This window comes from Zophobas morio, unplaced genomic scaffold (genome assembly GCF_036711695.1).
Source record: "Zophobas morio isolate AGI-343-1 ecotype UQ-CSIRO unplaced genomic scaffold, CSIRO_AGI_Zmor_V1 ptg000006l, whole genome shotgun sequence".
In the NCBI taxonomy this organism is placed as follows: domain Eukaryota; kingdom Metazoa; phylum Arthropoda; class Insecta; order Coleoptera; family Tenebrionidae; genus Zophobas; species Zophobas morio.
Window position 1 is genome coordinate 5,919,303 of NW_026972111.1, and position 22,312 is coordinate 5,941,614.

Sequence of the window (22,312 nt, forward strand, 5' to 3'; positions counted from 1 at the left end):
TGAGTCCACTAGGGGTTAGTATTGTTAGTGTGATCGACAAGTAGTGTATAAGATTTATCATGGAGACAACAGAGCAGTCTATGCCATCCGACAATATTCAAACACGGAACTACACAAGTGCTTCAGAGAAAAACCTTTGGTAGTACCTATATCAAAAGAGCAAATAAAGATTATACCATGCAGGGTAATGGTAAATCGCGTTATGAGATGAGAGTGTATGGCCGCAAGCATTTCAAACACGACGGTTATAACTATAATGGATTCATGTATCGTCACTCCAACCCCGTGAAATGTGCACACAGGCTTTGGGAATAACACTTGGAAATAACAACGACTTAGGTACTCTCCATACACTGTTATCCATCGTTTAAGGTCGGATTGACTTGACTTTACGTTCTTATCCTACTGCAATGTAACTGTGATGATATATATATAATGATTTGGCGTTTCCGAAATAAAACAAATATAAATTGAAAACTGCTATATTTGTATCAAAATACTTTATAAGTAGGAACACGTGGAATCTGAACAATTACGTACACAAAATAGAAAAAATCATACTTCTAATAAGAAATATTTGAAAATAATGTGACGTCAGTCAGAATCATTGAAATATTACAATGTTAATATAGTTTCGTTTCGTAGGTAATAATTTTTTTATGTACAGGACTTACAGGAAGTCCATTAATGAGTGCATAAAACTGTTTGGCGTTTCTGATATTAAACCTCTCGATGAAATAACTACGAAAAACGTTCCGAGCCAGTTCGACCAACAACGGAACCGTCGGTCGACTGAGCCACACATCTGCATTCTCAATCCCTTCATACTGACACAGTACCTGTAACTTCGAATGCACAAAATAAGGCAACAGTTCGCATAGATTCTGAGGAGGGTAGTACGGACTCGAATCTTGCAAATAATTTTCCAAAGTTATATTAACATCATATATAAACACCAACAAAGAATTTTTAATATATTGCTTGCTGACGGTTTTTTCTATATCCATATGCAATGCTATTTTCAATAATTCTCCATACCCGTACCGTTTATAAAACGCCTTCAAATGCGACTCGTTCAGTCTCAAACCGTACGACAACAAATAACACACATTTTCAACAACAACGGATTCGTCATAGCCGAAAGCCACCAAAAAATAAAAATAAAATTTGTCACCAAACGTGACGATGAAATTGATGGTGTCGTGACGTAAGTCGCTTCCAAGAAGAAGATCTAAATTCCGAAGAAGCATGCGTTCGCAAAAACTGCACATTTTGTAATCAGTAGCGGTAACCTGAGCGAAAACTTGGGCGATTACGTCGTCACATTTTTTTATCAAAACATCCAAATACTCGACATCGATTAAAAACAGAAGGTGGTAGTAGCTCAAGGACGAATTTCCCAAAATGACGTTGTTTGTGCGTTGAACTGTTTCGTGAAAAAACGGCGATCTTTCGTCGGCAAGTGTCAAGAGTACTTCGAAATGGGTATCTACACACGTGTACTGATCGAAAGTGTAGTAAAACAACGCTTGTTCTACAGAAAACGAACAAAATTTTACCGCATATTCGAAAGTATTGTAGCCGAAAATCGTCCCTATTGTCGGGTCAGCGCCGTGATACAACAAAGCTGCTACTAACTCTGCTTCGATTTCATCTATGGCGCTGGCGTCTATACAATACCACAGCGGCGACATTTGGTCGTTGGTTAACGCGTTTACGTCGTAACCCAGCTCCATTAGAAGTTTTGACACTTTGACCAAAGATTTCTCCAAAGCGTGGTGTAGAAGCGTGACGCCATCTTTAAACGAAACTGTGTTAACAGATGCCCCTCTTTTAATCAGTTCGTAGCAAATGTGGTCACAGAATTCGTCCTTTTCGCGTAAGGCTAGAGCCAACGCTGTCAGGTGGTCGTTGTTCTCATGGTCCAAGGGAAAGTCGGGTAGTGACATTAAGTAGTCACAAATTTCTTTCCTAAAATTAATTAAAACAAGACCTATCGTTAATGAATCACTTGCTCTATATTAAAAAGAGACATTAATCAGAAATATACCCACTTTTGGTGGATGATGCCAATTTGTAGGAGAGAATTACCATCTTCTGGATGCTTGATGTTGGACCAATCTGTGCAATTTGAGAAATATTTAAGGAAGTCGACTTCATTTTGAACGACGGCGGCGATCAAAACCGCACTTTTATTCACCTAAGAAATATACAACCACATAGTAAATAATCGCAAAAGATGTGGTAAAAGTGAAGACAGTGTCACACATAGTAACATAGGGGACTATAGAATTGAGTTTTAATTTTTTAATGAAAATTAGTAGCATCACAAGAATGCTGACGTAGTTTATTCGGGGATAAAATCGACAAGTAGTTTATTCGGGGATAAAATCGACAAAAGCGAAAGACAGTAGTGTTCAAGGTCCAAACACAATGCACCAAATAAGATTTCAGCACGTACAAATGGGTGTAGCAATCCACAATAATATTGTAATCATGAATAAGGAGTACAACATAAGGTATTTCTTATTTCTTGTAGTGTGTTTGCGCCTTAATATTAATACAATATAATGTCCATGCATGGCCGACTAGCATAAAGATTAAAATAGAGATAGGGTGGGTGGGCCGGGCTTATATTTTCCTTTTTCTTCTTATAATACATTGCCATCTTTTTACAACAAGAAACTTAGAACATGGTTAAAATCTGTGGTTAAAATGGTACATTTTTGCAAGGAAGTATGGATTTTATAATTATGGAGCGGAGCCTAATTGCAAAATCGATATTTCCTTATATGTACAAATTTTCCATTTTAAACATGTTGTCAGTTTCATGTCGTGAAAAAAAGTAAAACAAAAAGGCAAAATATAAGCCCGCCCGCCCGCCCTGTCTCAATTGTGACGATTTTTTTTATTCGCCGTGAACCAAGGGGCGGAACCTAACTGGAAAATACTAATTTGTTTACAAGAAACTAAAAACATGTTTTTGAGTATCATGTTATTGAAAGAGTACTACGTATATTAAGAAAAAGGAGCAAAATATAAACCCCCCCCACCCACCCCATCTTAATTGTGATGATTTTTTTATTCTTAGAAACCTAAAACACGTTTAAAATGGTAACATCTTGAAAGGAAATAAGGATTTTGCAATTAGGCTCCGGCCGTCGGTTCACGACGAATAAAAAAAATCATCACAACTGAAATAGGGTGGGTGGGTGGGGCCTATATTTAGCGGTTTTTTTTAATATATATAATCTTCTTTTCATAACAGAAAACTTAAAACATGTTCAAGATGGTAAAATTTTCTAGAGAAATATGGATTTTGGAATTAAGCTCCGCCCCTCGATTTACGTCGAATAAAAGAATCATCAGAATTGAGATCGGGTGGGTGGGCGGGGCTTATATTTTCCCTGTTGTTTCTTAATTTACATAGCCATTTTTTCACAACAAGAAACTTGGAACATGGTTAAAATGGTACTTTTTTTTCATCTCGTTCTTAGCCCCACCCACCCCCTATTTCCTTGGAAGATATGTTATTTGCCAAAATCATTCTTATCTTGGCAAAAAGATAGATAGATGGATAAAAATAATAGCTCGGCCCACCCGCCCTCTATTTTCTTGGAAGATATGTTATTTGCCAAAATCATTCTTATCTTAGCAGGTACTAGCCCTGCCCACCTGCCCTCTATTTCCTTGGAAGATATGTTATTGGCCAAAATCATTGTTATCTTGGCAAGTACATACTAGCCCCGCCCATCCGCCCTCTGTTTTCTTGGAAGATATGTCATTTGCCAAAATCGGTCTTATTTTAGCAAATACTAGCTACGCCGATCCCCCCCCACTTCTTATTCTAACACTAATTTTATTTATGTTCATTATAAGAGCATTCATTTGATTAAGATGCGATAAAATCAGTCATTGAAAAGGTGGGCGGGGCTAATTATCTTCTTCTATCGAGTGGGAATGGAAACCAATAATAGAATCTAGGATGTGAAAAAAAAAGCGCTAATCGTAAATTTTTTGGTCAAAATCAGTCTAATCTTAGCAATTACTAGCCCCACTCACCCGCCCTCTATTTTCTTGGAAGGTATGTCATTTGCCAAAATAATTCTTATCTTAGTAAGTACTAGCCCCGCCCACCCGCCCTCTATTTCCTGGGAAAATATGTCATTTGCCAAAATCATTCTTACCTTAGCAGGTGCTAGCCCCGCCCAGCCGTCCTCTACTTTCTTGGAAGATATGTCATTTGCCAAAATCAGTATTATGTGGAAATACTAGCGCCTCCCATCCCCCCCTTTTCTCATTCTAACGACTATTTTTTTTATGTTCAGTATAAGATCATTCATTTGATTAAGATAGGATAAAATCAGTCATTGAAAAGGAGACAGGGTGGGTGGGCGAGGCTAACTATGTTCTTCTGTCAAGTGGGAATGGAAACTAATAACAGAATCTAGGATGTGAAAAAAAAGCGCTAATCCTAACTTTTTTAGTTAAAATTAGTCTTATGTTAGCAAGTACTAGCACCGCCCACCCGCCCTCTATTTTCTAGGAAGGTATGTCATTTGCCAAAATCATTCTTATCTTAGCAGGTGCTAGCCCCGCCCACCCGCCCTCTACTTTCTTGGAAGATATGTCATTTGCCAAAATCAGTATTATGTGGAAATACAAGCGCCTCCCATCCCCCCCTTTCCTCATTCTAACGACTATTTTTTTTATGTTCAGTATAAGATTATTCATTTGATTAAGATTGGATGAAATCAGTCATTGAAAAGGAGACAGGGTGGGTGGGCGGGGCTAATTATGTTCTTCTATCAAGTGGGAATGGAAACTAATAATAAAATCTAGGATGTGAAAAAAAGCGCTAATCCTAACTTTTTTGGTTGAAATTAGTCTTATATTAGCAAGTACTAGCCCCGCCCACCCGCCGTCTATTTTCTAGGAAAATATGTTATTTGCCAGAATCATTCTTATTTTAGCAAATACTAGCCCCGCCCACCCGCCCTCTATTACCTTGGAAAATATATCATTTGCCAAAATCAGTCTTATCTTAGCAAGTACTAGCCCCGACGTTCCCCCGCAGTTCTCATTCCAACGACAAATTTTGTTTCTGTTCAGTACAAGATCATTGAGGATATAGAAGAACCTTGGAAGGCCCTAATAATTTTTATAAAAATCTGGAGGAATCTTGAGGCTTGTAGCCTCTTTTTATATGAAGAATGTGAAAGAATCACGCGGGCTTCTAGTGTGTTTTTTTATATAGAATGTGAAAGAATCTCGCAGGCTTCTACTGTCTTTTTATAAAAATTCTAAAAGAATCTCGGAGGCTCCTACTGAGTTTTATAAAAATGTGTAAACATGTCGGGGGCTTTTTATCTCTTATTTATAAAAAAAAAAATGGAAGAATCTATGAGGGTTTCAATCTCCTATCTTTATACTAGTCGGCCATGGTTCGTGGAGACCCACCTTTACAAAAAGTTAGGTTAAGTAATATCAGAGAACATGTGTTCTCTGGTAATATAAACCATTGACGTATTATATTTGGACTGCGCATTGCTGTTGCAAAGCCATATAAGTAATGTTGTCAACATGATTAGGCAACCAGTAATATCCATTCGGGGCAAAAGAGTATTAAGCAACATAGGAAAATGATGGAATATTTGTTTTTACATCAAACATTAGAGTTATTTAATGTTTGTTTGGCAACTAATTAACACATAATCACAAAAAACATTGAGTGAAACAAATATTTATTTACTCTTATAGCTAATACGCAAAAAAAGGACACTCTTTTTGTCGTTACAAACGTCGAAAATTTTATATTAAAGTTTTGACACGGAAAAACTATTGAACAAACTTTATGAATCTCAACAGACTGAGAAATCTGTTAAGACTGTCATAATCATGTGATATAATTTTGAAATCAATTACTAAAATGATTTAATAGATTTATATAATTAATTATTGATTTTTAAACAATATCAATTTTGAATACCTATGTCTAATCCTGTTATCAAATTCATTTCGTTGCTTATTTCGATGATGAATACGAATTGTGAGATAAATTTTTAGAACAAGGTAATTTAGTTGAATATGGTGATTATTTAATGGATCCTGATTTAAGATATGATCATCTAATTCGCAAAATATATTTTTTAAATTAATATCTTTTAAAACAGTTAGGATCAACTGTTTCAATGAAACACTTTTTCTTATGTCATAAAAATGAATGACACGTTCGGCTGCTTTACAAAGCTTGACGACATCTTTTGAAGCTTTGCAAAGACCACCGCGATTTTTCCTATTTAGTAATGAAGAAAATGAATTTCGATCGACTAAAATATTTGAACAAATTTCGCATTTTACAAGGGATGTTACTTTTTTTGCAACAAACCCTGCTATATACTCTGTTATGTCATCTACATATGTTGTTAAACTGATTTGTTCTTCACATAGCGCAGTCATTTCGTCATCGACATTTAAATTTTGCTGCAGGTCTTCTATCAACAAATCATCTATTTTAGACTTTGCCTTAATACTGGTACTGGGGATTGAAAGTATGCTGGTCGCATCTTGAGCCAAACAGTTGGCTGCAGAAGAAGTTGAGATTTCAGCATGCATCAGAAGTCTTTTATAAGCTCCTTCAAATTGTGCAGCTGTTGGATTATTGTTGAATCCACCTCTGGCTCTTATGGCAGAAAAAAACATTTCAATGTGGTCTTGACTTAACTTATAACTTAAAATGTAGGTCATATAGTTATTTCTTTTGACCACGTCTTCATAGAGATTTTTAAGGCTTGTTAGAGTTATTACAAGTCCCAGGAATCCCGTTTTCCTTCTAGTCTGCAATATATTAGTATTTTTCGAATCCTTTATCGTTGTTAAATATTGGGTTGCCTCATCCACGAACTTGTAAAACTCTGTTTCGTTTGTTGTTGATAAAGGTTTACCCCAAGTGCTCTTGCTTAAAAAATTTCTGGAGTTCAGCACGTCGAAGATGTTGTTCAGCATTCTGCAGAATTTTGCAGTTGCATCCACGTCTACAAATTTTGGCAACTGTAAATCATATTTGCAAAATTCTAAACCGTCTGCCACGCTCGCGCTGAACAACTGAACGGCCAATTTGACTTTCATGATTTCTTTTTTGAAATCCAGGTGTCGTCTAGATAATTTGTTAGCAGCATGCAACCCACTTGCCTCTTGCAAGTTAACCAAATTTTCAAAACAACTCCATTTAACACTGTTTCCCTCTCCATCTTTTAAACATTTCCATTCACCAAGAGCGTTTCTTATTAACTTTACCATATGACAAGCATCAAGTACAATATGGACTCTCTCTTTGGTGAATGGATGTAGAAACCAAGGCGTCATATTCGGCAATTCCAACTTTGCACCCAGATTGCAGGCTGTGGCAAAATTTGTTACCGTACCGTCAAAAGTCAGAGCTGCAATTTTAGCACCACAGTCGTGCGCCAATTTCAAGCAGCCTTTAATCAGATTTGCTTTTTCTAAAGCTCCTATGCCGTCAAGAAGAAAATAACCTAGAGGGAGTTTCCAACGGGAATTTAAAGCTACTAACAAAAATACTAATGCTTCCTTTGCTTCCGGTAGTGCGTCGCTTTGGATATTCGTACCATAATCAACAAGTCCCTGATACCGTCTACCATTCCATTCAACGTGTTTCCTAATAGACATTTCATCCATAACTAAGGTGCATACCACATCCTGCCCTTTTTCCTTAGCTTCATTGACTTTGAGCTTAAGAGCTCGTAAAGCTTCTGCAGTGTAGCCAGGAGACCCGTCGACAGCAGAAAGCCATTTACGTAGGGTACTTGGATGCGGTAAACAATTACTAAAAATTTTGCGGACGTAATTATATGCTGAGTTGGAGTAGAAATGTAAAGTTAAAGCAAAACTGCGTAAGTGAGGTGGAAATTTTGCCCCCTTATTCTGTTGTAGTTGTCTTAAAAGCAGTTCCATTTCAGATTGGGGAATACTTTCCTGTAAATAAGTTATAATAAAAAAATAAAAAGCCCTGAAAAAAAATGCATAGCCCACAAATTTCTGAAATAAAATTTTATTCTTGGAAAAATATGATTAAGCACCTAAGAATGGTAAATATTTCTTACCACCTTAAAATAAAGCATCCCATATATTTGAATCTGTAGAGTCTACGTATTCAAAAGTACTACATTTTACATTTAATACTTATATGTAATACCATTCAAGATAGCAAAGCAGTAACAAAGCACATTCATTAAAAACAACTAAAGCAAAGTACTCTTCGTCATAAGCACACATATCCTATATACAAATAATTACTTGCATATTAGTTCATGCTGTAAAGCGGTGATTTTATCCTTGGATTTATCCGACTTCGAACAAGATACAAGATTATACAGCAGTCAAGTATCCATTAAAAATAATTATCAAAATATACCTTCAGCACGAAAATTCCATCTTGAGAAGTTGCTTTTTTTTCTTGCAAGTGTTGGATTAAATGCTTCAATGTTAGTACTTTTTTTTGAAGTCTGGTATTTTTAACACGCAGAACTTTCAACTTATTTTTTTGAATTTTTAAATCACGTTTGGCAGTTTCCCACATTTTTTTCGCTATTTTTGGATTTTTCAGGTGATGTTCCTCAAAATCACCAAAATATATAGGTGTTTTCCTTTTCCTTAAAAGATACGATATCAAAATTAGATGAGGAGATAGCCAACTAAATATCGCAGCTAGTTTATGTCGAGAGGGTAAAATAATATTTTCTTACCTATTCTGCGATATATTTTTTTCGCAACGTTCTTGACTTGTTCCTGGAACTATGTGAATCAATTCTGATTGCTGATTTTTTGAACACAGACTGAAATTACGGATTTTCAGAAATAGAATTAAATAAATAAAATTAAAAAAAATAAACATGAATTGACGTTTGTATAGGTTCATACCTATTTTCTATATTCAAATTTTCTCTTTGGATAGAAGAAGCCTTCCTCTCCACAGTTGCTTTGTGAATGTGTTTAGGAAAATTAAATAAGGAAGGTACAGCATCTGTTTTTAGTCTCCTTTTTCCCTCAAGAATGATAAAATCACTCTTTTTAAAATGCTTGCTGCATAAAACGGAATATTTGGACGGGTGGAATTTTTCTCGCTTCGTTGCTATTATCCACTTTTGTTTCAAATTTACATCAGCAGGAAAACTAACAAATTCCAGATAATATTAATTAAATCTTAAATTAAACCATGATACAAGTAAATTTACTTATATCATGAATTAAACAATATTAGTTATTCTCGGTCGTGTAAGTAGCGATTATGATGAGTATATTTTATACTTAGAAATACGAAAAGTAAAATTTGAACAGCAGTCATTTTATATGTAGTAATAGCAAAACTGCCCTATTTCAACACTTCCCTTGGCTTTACGAAGGAAGTAAAAATAATCTAATTAATTATAATAATCAGTAATTACTAACCTGTGAAATGAAACCGTGGGATCTTGTCCATATCTTTGTTGGCAGTTAAATGCCGCACAAGACTTCACCATTGTGGTAACAGTGGATAAAATGTCATATACATATAACAATTTAACTAAAAATTTAATATTTTATAGAAAACAGTCCAAAATAAATAAAGTACACGAGTTTTTGGCTATAATGGGCTTCGCGCCAATTTACACCAATGATGCTTTTGCCCCGAATGGGTATTGTGTGTTGCCTAATCATGTTGACAACAGCACAGTAGAGATAACAATCAGTAGAGACAGCTCGCCGTTTTTCGTGACCCGTTTTCGTGGGTGGTCGTCCGCATTATGACCGAATGAGGGCGCCCAACTGACGTCTAAAATATTTGAAATTTGGCAGTTTTGTTACAATATTTTTGCCAGTTTTGCTTGTTTAAGACTGCTTTTCCGGTAGAATTGTACAAATAGTATAAAAATGTAATTTTCACAATAAAAGGTAAACATAACACATTTTTTGTTTAAAAAGTCGTCGCAAACGAACAACAACGGTGGTTATGAATAAAATAAAAACTGTAACAAATCATCGTGTTTATAAATTAAATATGGACTTTTCTTTTTTCTTATTGCGATTCACGATTATACGATTTGAGCAAACTAGACAGTTTGCAATAAATTGCGTACACGAATCAATTTTTGAAATTGTAAATGAAGTGATACTTTTTAAATTGGGTGGCGACATCTAGGAATAGTTTAGGCAACGACCATCCATGACGGCTTAAAATTCGGGTCAGAAAGAACAAAGGCGCCGACACGAGCTGTCTCTACTGATTGTTATCTATGCTGTGACAACAGTTTAGAGCGGGCACGAGCAGTCCAATAATAGTAGGTCCATGAATATAAACTTACAACAGACTCGAAGGCCTTGCATGGATCTTCCTTGAATTCAACCAGATTCATTGATTTATAACTTGAATACGAAATGTGATCATTTTCCTCTCGTTCGTTATGCCAAACTGGTAGAAAATCGTCATCAGAAGCGTAGTCTGAACTTGTAGACATTGCTACTACAACTTCATAGTTTCAATCGGGGAAACACAGACTTTAAGAAAACACGTTGTTTTTATAAACACATCTTGCGCCACCACGTGCCGCTGCATAACAAACCACAGAACACTCTCTAATAACAAACCAGAAACAAACTGTAGAAATCCCCCCCACTTTTATAACCTCAATGATCTCAAATTTCATTTTTTCACGTTGTATTACGTGAATTTAACGTGATGTTTGTACCACATTGTATAAAACTAGAACTTTTTGTTAGTTAGTTTTGTTACTTCATGTGATAAATGAATTCCATAAAACTGTTGGTTTTTAACATACATTCTGCGGTTATGCAACCAATTAAACATTTTAGCAACGCTAATCGTCGACAAGAAATTCAACTCCTTCCATACTTTTTAACAACACTGTATGTTATTTAAATTGTATGCACTTAATAATCGTTAAAGTAATGGTAAAAATCAAGTCTTTCATAACTTCAAGTTTTTTTGCCAACATTGTGCAACATGATGTCAATGTTAGATTTGCGGTAGTGTATAAAACAGTGAGTCCACTGAATCCACTGATCATCTAGGTGTAGTATTGTTAGTGTGATCGACGAGTAGTGTAACATTTATCATGGAGACAACAGAGCAGTATATGCCATCCGACATAATTCCAACACGCAACTACACAAGTGCCTCAGAGAAAAACCTTTGGTGGTATATCAAAAGAGTAAATAAAGATTATACTATGGTGGGTAATGGTCAATCACGCCATGAGGGTGTATGGCCCCAAGCATTTCGAACACGACGGTCATACACTGGATTAATGTATCGCTCCGACCCCCGCGAAATGTGGACACAGGCTTTGGGAATAACTCTTGGAAATAACAACGACATAGGTGTTTTCGTGAGGTTGACGAACTCGTACTTCTTGGTTGGGGGCGAAGACGAAGCAGAAAATTTTTGTAGGTACGTAATTTAAGCATAAAAAGCACTCCTAATCCGGCCCAGTTAATTGTTGGATAGATTAGTTGGCTTCGATAATTTGACAGATTAAATTTTCACTGTCAAATGTCAATTACCGATATCGGTTACCAAGTTACCAGATTTCGCCACACACAAAACTTCGCGTCTGCATTACTGGTTGCCGACTGAATAGAAACCATGGAGAAAAGAAGAGTAATAAATATTCATTCATAGAATACCCTCTCTACAGAACACGATCTCTAATGCTTTTATGTTGGTCACAATGTCAGCATCTACTGGCTGGGTCGGGAACTAAAACTGGCGCTAAATTTGAAAGCGAATTTTTAAGGTGAATTTTTTATAATTGAAGGGAAAAATATGGTTTGTGTATTTTATATGTTAGGTTCAAAACGTGTAAATACGTTTTGAAGCTGACATATAAAAAACACAAACAGTGTAAAAAAAAAGTAGATAAAATATTTGACACAGTATATTTAAAACTTAACATTCAGTTGTAAATGTAAATACAATAATAACAATAAATAAATATATACATTGATAATATCCTAAAAATATCTTAAAAGGAAATTAGAAAAGTAAGCAAAAGTCAAACAAAATAGTGCAAAATAAAATAACATTTTAAATATTAAATGTTCAAAATTGATAACCAAATATGTACTTTGTTATGGTATGAACAAAACAAAGCTGATGAATAACCTGCAAAATCCAAAATTATACAAACGTTCTACTTTCTTTCTATAAAACAAATATAACTGTTGCATTTCTGTTTCCAATGGAATTGATTTGTTAGGCTCTTCCTTACCAAATACTACATTGCTGACTTTTTTCATAGATCTAAAGATAGACTCTCTTAAAAATAAATGAAAAAGTTGAGTTTTTAGTTCTTCGATATGCAAAACACTCCCGAAAATCAAAATCAATTGCTGTTGCCCCTTTCATAACCGTTTTATAAAAAAATGGGCAGTGTTTACGCCAGGCATAGAATTTTTACAAAAAGCAAAAACAACAGGTTGCTTCTACCTTGCGAAAATTCCTCTGAGTACGCAAATATGGTCTGAAATTTTTTCCGTCCTTGTTGAACCGTCATCTTCAAAAACCACAACTGTCCTCACAAGGCAAGTGGTCCAGATGAGGCTGAATGAACATCTCATCAAAGATGAGAGTAGATACTTAGGGTTAATTTTGCGACTTACTTGCTTTCTGAGAACTTCGAATATAGGTTTGATGATACTCGGTTCTATTGGAACTTTATTTAGGGTTGCCGTCAAAGTGTTAATAGATAACAACATAAACATTCTTGGCAGAAGTTTATACGATTTTGAACCATACTTCCAAATGGCAATGGCATCTGCTTTCACCTCAAATGTAAAACTCCTGCTTTTCGATTTACGTTTCTAATCTAGTTTTCAAAAAATTCTCGCTGAAAAGAAGCCAATCCTTTCACGATACCAACCAAACGTTGATCTCCTAGAAACTTCTTAGCGGAGCGAAAGGCGTTCTTGTGATTGCCACATCAATGTGGTTTGCTTCGAGTGATGCTGTAGCAAGTTCACTATCAGCTGTGAATAAAAATATCTTAATATTTGTTTTGTAGTGACTTTCAATTTGTTTTTACCGTGGAAAGGCAAAATAGCTGGTACTGCAAATCTATACGGCTTTTGCGTTCCTGGTATGTAGTCTTTGTCTGGTCCAAAATGATGGAAGCCAGTGTACCCTCTGCTATAAATTTGGTTGTTGTTTAAAACCACCAGTTTTTGGTTATTCGCGGCTTTATTATTTGCTCCATAAACCGATTTGGATGTGGAACCCAAAGATCGGCTTAACTCTCGTCGTATATCCGTAACATGTTGTTGTCTTGCATTTTTGTTCTACAAAAATTGGGTATAATAATCTAGTCAAGGCAAAGTTATATACTTACATTTGGCAATTACACTCTACAATGTACAATGTAAACACATAAATTAAGAAAACTTTGAGAAGCACTATCCCACTATGAAATCACGCATAAATCACGCGAATACAACACAGGAAATGTGTCAAATGATAAACACTGCCGTTGCTAGGAGATCTAAACGAATTCTCAAAAATTTTGAAAATCACAGCTTTTACAGATTTCTTTTCATTACGACTCCTGGCGGGCGGGTCGGAAAACTTCGCAAAGAAAGGATAAGGTGAAGGCTATCTCATTTCAAGACCCCTGTATTCATTTGTCTGTACTACAAACTCATGTCACAAAAATGTCATAGGTCGGAAAGTGGCCCATTATAATAATAATCTGATGAGAATTAAATACGATGGGAAAATAAAATCGTTAAAAAATAATTACAGCAAGATGACTCTGAAACTTTCTATTTTAATTCGAATTAAACTTGTTACAGGACTGTTCAAGGCGATCTGCCTGAAATCCCTGTGATACGAACTTCCCTAAGCGGGTGTAGAGTAATAGGTCGAATGTGCGTGGGAAACAATCATGGTCTTCTTGTACCTGAGGCGATTTACGACACAGAATTAGAACACCTTAGAGACAAAATACCGGAGTCCATCCAAATTAAAAAAATTGAAGAAAGGCTATCAGCATTAGGAAACGTGGTTGTATGTAATGATCAAGTTGCCCTGGTACATCCAGAATTAGACAAGGTACGTGATATTTTTCCAATAAAATATATTGTGTAACAGGAACGACCTTACTCATTTCTCACGGATAGGAAAATGTTATGAGTGAGAAATCGTTTCCTACGTTTACGAGATTTCGTCACGTTTTAGTTGGGTGTAATATAATGGAATAACCGGTGAATTGTACACAGTTACAGCGGTTTATCATTAGATTACGAAGCGTGCAATATGTATATTGTGAACGAATTTTGTTTTACAGGAAAGCGAAGAAATTATCGAAGATACGTTACAAGTTGAAGTTTTTCGTCATGTGATAGCTAATAATCCTCTTGTTGGTTCATACTGTGTTTTGAATAATAATGGGGGGCTAGTGAACGTTGATATCAGTAAAACTGATCTTGAAGATTTATCGTCACTACTAGGGTTACCTCTAATCGTAAGTGAAAGACATTTTTTTGAGTAAAAATTACACGATATTTTTATTTGTAGCCTGGAACAGTCAATTATGGTAACAAAGCCGTTGCAGCGGGGGTAGCGGCAAATGATACTATTGCATATGCAGGAATCAAAACAACATCAAGAGAATTTTTGGCTATTGAAAAGGCGTTCGGGTTACCAGGACGCGGCTAATGAGGAGACTACATTATACATATGTATATACTTTCGTTTTGTGATGATTTTCGCGTATTTATTTATTTAATTTTGTATTTTCTGTTGGAAATAAACGAATTATTATTATTATTACACAGCGCCAAAGTTAGATTATTTTGTATCAGGTGTTGAAAGTACGGCATTTGGCCTAATTTTTGGTCGATAAGCAGCCCAGTGGTTTCAGAGATTACCCGACCATAGATTAATATAGATGCAACAGACAGGCTGATTTCGCAAAACCACCCTTATTGACATTGGAGTCCTCAAGCGCCAAATTTAAATAGTCTAAAACTTGTTTCACTACAACTCGTCGCCTGAGAACTTCTTTGTTAAACAAAATATGTAAAATCATCTAAATATGTACCAAAAAATATTTAGATGATTTTACATATTTTGTTTAACAAAGAATTAATTCTTTATTTGTGTTTTATACTAGCAAAACGTCTTAAACTAAGAATATTGTTGAAATCGTAATAACCCAATGGATTTTTTTCGGGAAAATGTTTTGGAAACACTGTGTTCTATTTTGTATGAATTTTTAAATATTTTTAGGGAGACAATTTTTGTGGTTGTTCTCGATACACTGTATGATATTAACAGTGAGAAAAAAAATGAAAAGTTAAAATAATCGAAAAATCGGATATATCGAAGAACTGAAAATCGAAAAATGAAACATCAGAAAATCGAAAAAATGTAAAATTCAAAAATCTAAAATATAAAACCGAATAACGAAAAATCGAAACTCCCAAATTTAAAAAATCGGATAACTGAAAAATCGAAACATCGAAAAACTGGAAAATCGAAAAATCAAAAAATCAAGAAATCGTGGAGTCGAAAAGTTAAAAATTGAACAATTTATAAATTGAGAAATTGACAACCAAAATATCGAAAAATTCAAATTTCGATAAATCCAGAAATCAAAAAACTTAAAAATTCGAAAAATTGAGAGATTGAACGGTCAAAAGAACGAAAACTCGAAAAGTGATGAAAGTCGAAAAAAGTTAAAGTTGAAAAATTGGAAAAGCGGAAAAATCAAAAAACGAAAAATTGGAAAACTGGAAAAACTGAGAAAACGAAATAGGCCAAAATAAAAAATTGCAAAACCTATAAATCGAAAACCTGAACAATCTCGATAAATCGGGAATGAAAAATTAACAAATCGAAAAATTGAAAAACAACATCTAAAACCCGGAAGTCGAAAAATCGAAAGATTAAGAAATATTGAAAAATTAAAATATCAAAAGATTGAAAAATCTAAAATTCAAAAATCCAAAAATTGATAAATCGAAAAAGTAAAAAGGTAGACACATCGAAAAATCCAGAAGTCAAAAATAGAAAAGCCGAAGAATTGAAATATTGAAAAATCCTAAAACTGAAAAATTGAAGAATCAAAAACCTAAATAAAAAAATTAAAGAATTGAAAACTCGAGAAATCGAAAAAGTAGAAAATCGACACATCGAAAAATCCCAAAACTGAAATATCGAAAAACTGAAAAATGGAAAACCTGGAAAATCTAAAAACTGAAGTATTCAAAAAATGAGAACCTAAAAAGTCGAAAAATTGAGCACGCGAGAAATCCAAAAAGTGAACTCGAAAAAAATCGAAACCTTAAAAAGACTAAAAATGAAAAATCGAAAACCTGAAAAATCTAAAAATTAGAGAATTGAAGAACAGGAATATCGAAACCCTCGAAAGTCAAAAAATGGGAAAATTAAAACATCGATTAATTGAAAAATCGAAAATTTGAGAAAACGACGATTGAAAAACAGAAAATCTAAAACCGGGAAGTCGAAAAATCGATAGATTAAGAAATCAAAACATTTGAAAAATTCGAAAACTTGAAAAACTGAAATATCGATGAACTGAAACGAAAAATCTAGAAATCGGAAAATCTAAAATTCTAGGTATTGAAAAATTAAAATATCAAAAAATTGAAAAATCTAAAATTTAAAAATCGAAAAAACGACAGTCGAAAAACAGAAAATCTAAAACCGGGAAGTCGAAAAATCGAAAGATTAAGAAATCGAAACATTTGAAAAATTGAAATATGTAAACTTCAGAAATCAAAATTGAAAAAGTCGAAGAACAGAAATATTGAAAAATCCCAAAACTGAAAAATGAAAGAAAAACTGACGAATCGAAAAACTAAAAACTCCCAAAACTGAGAATCTAAAGAATCGAAAAATTGAGAATCAAAAAAGTCGAAATATCGAAGCCTTAAAAAAATCCAAAAATTGAAAAATCAAAAACCTGCAAAATCGTAAGATCGAAAAATTGAATAACAAGTAAACTGAAAAATCCCAAAACTGAAATGTCCAAAAACTGAAAAATTAAAAAATTGGTCGAAAGTTGTTTCGACAGAACTTCCCTCGCTCCTGAAGAACAATGAAGCATATCCAGCATTTTCGAGTTGAGTTTTTTCTTTACGTATATCATTTGGATCGGTGCAGTGGATTTCTGGAAAAATGGAGTGCGCCGTTCCTGATTTAATTAATAAAGTTGACTCATTCATTTTTTTTTGAGCCACCTAAAAATACTTACCAATCCACTTTGTTCTAGGGTAGGTAGTTATACCACCAAAATAGTTATAAAAGATTAGTATTTAAAAATATTGTCATAAATTTGTGGTGTTCGTCATCCATCTTAATTTCAGACTTAACATGGAGAAAATCGTATCGCAAAAAGGTGGCACACTAGTACTTTTCGATGGGCATCAGTACAGAAAAGCAAAAGTCAATTCCGATTCGAACACTTCCTGAAGATGTGTTCTAAGACTTCTAAGGAACTCTAGATGAAGAATGAAGAAACTCCCTGCCCTCTTTCTCTAAAACGATTAAGCGCATCAAAAAATGTTTCAAATAAAACTTGTCCAAAATTGTATGTTCTACAATTATTATAATAGACATTAACATCATTGGAGCAATAGAAACCGAGATAATCGCGAAAAACTCTTATTTTTCACTTTTGACCTTGAATAACTTACGACGCAGACACGAGATTTTATGAGATTTTAGAGACAACTTTTAGAACGCCAAAATTAAGGTACATACAAAAATTCAGCTTATTATCTCTCATTCCGAGGTTGGTCCCTATTTTATGCTAAAGTGACTAGACTATATGTGTCCTTTCAAAAATGTTAATGACGTCATCACAAAATCGTGTAAAGGAAAAACTTAACTCGAAAATGCTGGATATGTTTCATTGTACTTTAGGTGCGAGGAAAGTTCTGTCGAAACAACTTTTGACCAATTTTTTTTTATTCAAAATGTAAAAACCAAGAATTAGTTGTGTTGGGACAAACTAACTTAAATCGTTCTGATCATCATTCTTGCTTCTTTGAGACTATAGTTATAGCCATGAAACTGGTACCACTTTATTGCTGAAAAATAGTGTGTTCCAGGCGTAGGGTTTTTCACATATTTCCCAGTAAGATGTACATTATAACAATTCTTATACCATCAGCCACCATCTGCAAGAACTGTTTTATAAAGTAAATGAAAATTAACTAAAGTTTACCATATGTAGCGGCACACACGCCGCTGGGACTATTGTCATTATCGACGGTACTAAATGTTACACCATTGTGCCCCCGGAAAGAATCTCCAGCATTTCCATTATACAGCCCCAAAGTTTTTATCTGATAGTTTTCGGCTTCGCTGCCAATTTGAAACCTGCTGTATAAAGCATAAACTGTTTTCGAGTCCCAGTCCATTAGTTCGAATAACAACTCGGTAGGTTTGCTGTCTGAAATAGCAAAATCACATTGCATAGTACTGCCAACGATAAAAAAAAACTCACTCGTCAGTTCGTAAACATGATCCAAACCCAACCAGTGTTCTCCTGAAAGATTACCAAAACCTTGCTTATAATCAGCCCAACTTAAATAAAAATTTTGGGAACCGTCGAATCTATTCAGAACGTAAGTCCATCCACCTCCTTTAGTTGACATGTCACACCAAACCAAAAAATTTTCCAAGGAAATTTTTGGCTGGATACGATACGTACCAGAAGTGTTATACCCCTCCTTCTGAATTTCCCTGCAATCACCCGGTACCGTTCTAAATTGTTGAACTTCAGTTTCTTCCTGCGTTTTTTTAAGTTGAGTTTTTTCGAAATGAATTTGCAAATTTGACTGTGGTCCTTCTGGTTGTTTTTCGTTTTGGGGAAGAACCGACTCTGCGCATTCTCTTAGTGCCTTCATTTGGTCAATCATTTCATTCTTCGTTTGTACTAGTTGTTCCTTGACACTTTTTTCTGTTTCGTCTATAGAAACCAAGTGGTTTTTTATTGCGTTCAGTTCGCCAAACATATTAGCTTCCATTTCTTTAAACTGGGTGATAACAGTTGAGTTTGAAATAAAATTTTCATTTTTGGAAATGGCTAATTTTGTTTCTGACGCGGCTATTCTATTAAATATTTCATTCTTTGCTAGACTTAGCTGCTGTTCTGTTGCAGCGAGGATTTCCTTTTTAGTTTTATCCAATTCATTTTTTAGTTCTGTATCACAAATTTTGAATTTGTTTTGAAGCGCCGTTTTCATTTCTTGGATTTCATTTTTCGCTTCTGTTACTTGCAATCTAACATTTTCTTTTGTTTCAGCCACAATTTCAGTTTTTGTTTGCGATAATTTTTCTTTTAGATCTGCGTCGTAAATACTGATTTTCTCTTCTACCACGTTTTCGACTTCTTCGATGATTTCCCGCTTTATGTTTTGCAGGTTATTTACGGATTCTTTCAATGCCTCCAGTGTAGTGTTTATTTCTAATAGTAATTCCAGTCGTACAAAGAAAGGATCGTTTACGGTGGGTTGAAATTTTGGTTGACTTTTGCTAGTAAAAACCACCGCAAACTGTCAAAAAATAAAATAAATGCTAACTAAAACTGCTGATTTAACAAAATATGTGTTGATGTCTTTTGGAATGACATTTTACAGTATGCTATGCTATACTTTTGTCAACTGTATAGTAATTCTGAATGAATTTTAGAAGCGTACTTACGTCATCAGTTTCACTAGGGCTAAGGAACACATTTCTAAACAGCAACATTAATAAGAGAACAACTTTTGAAACCATTTTCTGCATCAATAATTTTATTGTACTACGAAATTTTTAATCGTGGGTTGCACTTTATAACCTCTGTGTTGATATCCGTGGTCCTTGACCAAATGTGTGATAAATGAAAAAGTTATCTAAAAATTTATGGGCAACCATCATCCAAACAAACAACGATTACATCCTTATAGGAATCTGACTGGTGGAGTTGTCCAGACATTTGCCAAAAATTTTGACGTCAATTCTTTTATTTACTTAGAAAATCGAAAAAGTTGAAGTCATTAGACGTTGAGTTCTTTTTTGGGGAACAATTATTCTTGAAATGATCATTTGTTTTTAACTTTTAAAAGTACCATATGATCTGAAATAGTTATCTATCATTAACGGAGGTAAGCTTATTATCTGACATTTCGTTCCACTAAATGTTAGCTCTGTTTCTATCATGTCCTACATGGACTGATCAAAGTCTTTTACAATAAAACTGACGTATCATACGGTACTTCGTAAGTTGAATAGAGTTTAGACAAGTTTTATTAATTAGTTTTTTTTCTTTTGGAATACATTTCATATTTATGAATAGATTCTACAAAATTCTATTGTGAAACAACTGACGACGTCATCTCAAAATTTTACAAATTAAATCTTACTTAAAATTAATGAAAAAATATGCTTCTGTACTTGTGGTTTATTAATCTAACCCTACATTAGATGTCTAATTATTTGAAAAAAAAAAAAAAATCAAAACGTTTTACTATTTAAAATCTATCTACATTACGGTTGTCATGATCGTGGTAAATCGTCAATCAAATTTTTTATTCTTTCCAAAAACTTGATGAAGTAATTTCAAAATTGTGCTAATATATATATATATATCAAATAGAATCAACATAGCTTACCACGTCATTAATATATACCGGGTGTTCCACGGAACACTTTTGGGCGCAGTAACTCAGGTATTTTTGAACGGATTGTTATGAAATTTGAAATGTAGGTATTTTGATAGGTGGGGATTAATATGAACCGGTGAGAATAATCGTTATCTTGAAAAAGTAAATTTTCCATGCCTTAATTTAATTTTGAATTAATTAAGTTTCGCATCAATCGATTAAACATGAAAAATAAATACTGTATGCAAAAATTCATCTCCGAAATACGTCTGGTTAGACAAAAAACGATAAATTATTGCGCAAATAATTCCAAAAAGTATTAAAGGATAGGTAGCCATGAAACAAAAAACTGATATCCTCACATTTTGGACATCCTTAAGGGAATTTATTATCATATTAAGACCCACCACTGACCCGGAAATGACCGGCATTCAGGCAAGACTTCTATCATTACGGGTACTAAGACCAAGTAATGATATGCATTGATTAGATTGACAGAACAACTTTCGAGATTCTAGAATTACAGCATACAAATTAGTCTGCTATTATTCTCTAATCTCACCCCATCCCCAAAAGTCTAGCGTAACTACCGATCATTTATCCGCGCATCACTTGGAAAGTGACCTACACTACTCTGACCTACTGGTGCTAATCTAATCTGACTGACATGATCAGACTGTTCGAGAAACTTACGAACAATATGACATGTTCCTAACAAAACAACTTTTTGAATTTTGACAATTATTGAATCATTCAAATGCAAAAATTCTCAACTAAGCTATTTGGGACTACACCTACATTAGAGATAACTAAGGGTAGAATTGAAATTTTTTTAAGATTCACCATGGATTTCATTTCTATCGATAATTGTAGATATTTTGAAATCTTGGTGTGGTATGTTTGAATAATGTTGTTTGTGTTAGGAATAGCAACGTCAATCAGAATGGCTTCGTTTGTGTGTTTTTTGATAATTATGATGTCTGGTCTGTTAGCTGTAATGTTTAAGTCTGTAAGTATTGTGCGATCCCAGTATAATTTGTATTTGTTATTTTCAAGGAATGGAGATGGAATGTAAGTGTAATAGGGTGTCGTATCTTCGATTAAGTTCATAAGTGTTGCTAATTCTTTGTGAATGATTTTGGCTGCGTTGTCGTGTCTAGCTTTGTAGTCAGTTTGTGCCAGGATGCTGCAGGAGGAGATTATGTGCTGGATCGTTTCAGGTTTTGCTTTGCAGAGGCGACAGCAGTCGTTTCTTATATTCGGATCTTTGATGATGTATTTTCTGTAATTCTTGGTATTGATTACTTGGTCTTGAATAGCAAACACAAATCCTTCTGTTTCGGCATACAAACTTGATTTTTTTAACCAAATCAATAACATCTTCTTATTAACATGAGTTTCTTCTAAGTCTTTGTAGAATTTTCCATGTAGTTGTTTTTGTTTTAGCCCACTTATTATTTTGTCTATTGTGTGGGGGGTGTGGATTTCTTCGGTGTTCGACAGATTTAAGGGTGTGTAGTTCAAATCTGCCCGTGTGATGGTGCGAAACATTTCATTTCTTTCTGCTCGTTTCAAGAAATACTTCTTCAGATCTGAGATTTGTCTCTGATATAAGTTTTCTAGG

The 22,312-nt window shown here is 34.4% G+C and overlaps 3 protein-coding genes and 1 long non-coding RNA gene across 5 annotated transcripts; 1 reads left to right on the forward strand and 3 right to left on the reverse strand.

Annotated features, from left to right (window-relative positions):
* Positions 1 to 523: 523 nt before the first annotated feature.
* Positions 524 to 10,613, reverse strand: LOC135123020 (uncharacterized). Of its 2 annotated transcripts, XR_010279519.1 has the most exons (5): positions 10,362 to 10,440; positions 9,469 to 9,583; positions 8,941 to 9,192; positions 8,766 to 8,855; positions 8,083 to 8,672 (listed from the first exon to the last, which is right to left on the reverse strand). XR_010279519.1 is itself a non-coding variant. In XM_064047514.1 (3 exons), exons 1-3 carry the CDS (start codon positions 10,512 to 10,514, stop codon positions 624 to 626), a joined length of 1,647 nt encoding a protein of 548 aa, XP_063903584.1. In that variant the 5' UTR covers positions 10,515 to 10,613; the 3' UTR covers positions 524 to 623. The 2 variants fall into 2 exon arrangements, 1 of the variants encoding a protein (XP_063903584.1); XM_064047514.1 differs by lacking the exons at positions 8,083 to 8,672; positions 8,766 to 8,855; positions 8,941 to 9,192; positions 9,469 to 9,583 and adding exons at positions 524 to 1,971; positions 2,055 to 2,200 and having other exon boundaries at positions 10,362 to 10,613.
* A 294-nt stretch (positions 10,614 to 10,907) lies between these two features.
* LOC135123420 (eukaryotic translation initiation factor 6-like) lies at positions 10,908 to 14,842 on the forward strand. Its single transcript, XM_064048056.1, has 4 exons — positions 10,908 to 11,467; positions 13,864 to 14,122; positions 14,358 to 14,534; positions 14,588 to 14,842. Exons 1-4 carry the CDS (start codon positions 11,133 to 11,135, stop codon positions 14,726 to 14,728), a joined length of 912 nt encoding a protein of 303 aa, XP_063904126.1. The 5' UTR covers positions 10,908 to 11,132; the 3' UTR covers positions 14,729 to 14,842.
* Positions 12,083 to 13,611, reverse strand: LOC135123421 (uncharacterized). The gene is made up of 3 exons (XR_010279608.1): positions 13,404 to 13,611; positions 13,101 to 13,353; positions 12,083 to 13,044 (listed from the first exon to the last, which is right to left on the reverse strand). It is a non-coding gene; the product is annotated as an uncharacterized LOC135123421 (long non-coding RNA).
* A 1,886-nt stretch (positions 14,843 to 16,728) lies between the features above and the next one.
* On the reverse strand, positions 16,729 to 19,994 carry LOC135123422 (angiopoietin-related protein 7-like). Its single transcript, XM_064048057.1, has 4 exons — positions 19,748 to 19,994; positions 18,549 to 19,599; positions 18,267 to 18,494; positions 16,729 to 18,219 (listed from the first exon to the last, which is right to left on the reverse strand). Exons 1-4 carry the CDS (start codon positions 19,829 to 19,831, stop codon positions 18,209 to 18,211), a joined length of 1,374 nt encoding a protein of 457 aa, XP_063904127.1. The 5' UTR covers positions 19,832 to 19,994; the 3' UTR covers positions 16,729 to 18,208.
* Between the last annotated feature and the right edge of the window lie 2,318 nt (positions 19,995 to 22,312).

Bases quoted from the DNA above. Each gene is read 5' to 3' on its own strand.
- LOC135123420 (XM_064048056.1), top strand. From the start codon at position 11,133: ATGGAGACAACAGAGCAGTATATGCCATCCGACATAATTCCAACACGC. The intron at 14,123-14,357 runs GTACGTGATATT...TTTGTTTTACAG, and splicing joins TACATCCAGAATTAGACAAG to GAAAGCGAAGAAATTATCGA. The intron at 14,535-14,587 runs GTAAGTGAAAGA...TTTTATTTGTAG, and splicing joins TACTAGGGTTACCTCTAATC to CCTGGAACAGTCAATTATGG.
- LOC135123422 (XM_064048057.1), bottom strand. From the start codon at position 19,831: ATGCAGAAAATGGTTTCAAAAGTTGTTCTCTTATTAATGTTGCTGTTT. The intron at 19,600-19,747 runs GTAAGTACGCTT...ATTTTTTGACAG, and splicing joins GCCCTAGTGAAACTGATGAC to TTTGCGGTGGTTTTTACTAG. The intron at 18,495-18,548 runs GTGAGTTTTTTT...TTGCTATTTCAG, and splicing joins TCATGTTTACGAACTGACGA to ACAGCAAACCTACCGAGTTG.
- LOC135123020 (XM_064047514.1), bottom strand. From the start codon at position 10,514: ATGTCTACAAGTTCAGACTACGCTTCTGATGACGATTTTCTACCAGTT. The intron at 2,201-10,361 runs GTAAGTTTATAT...TATATTTCTTAG, and splicing joins GCAAGGCCTTCGAGTCTGTT to GTGAATAAAAGTGCGGTTTT. The intron at 1,972-2,054 runs GTGGGTATATTT...AATTAATTTTAG, and splicing joins ATTGGCATCATCCACCAAAA to GAAAGAAATTTGTGACTACT.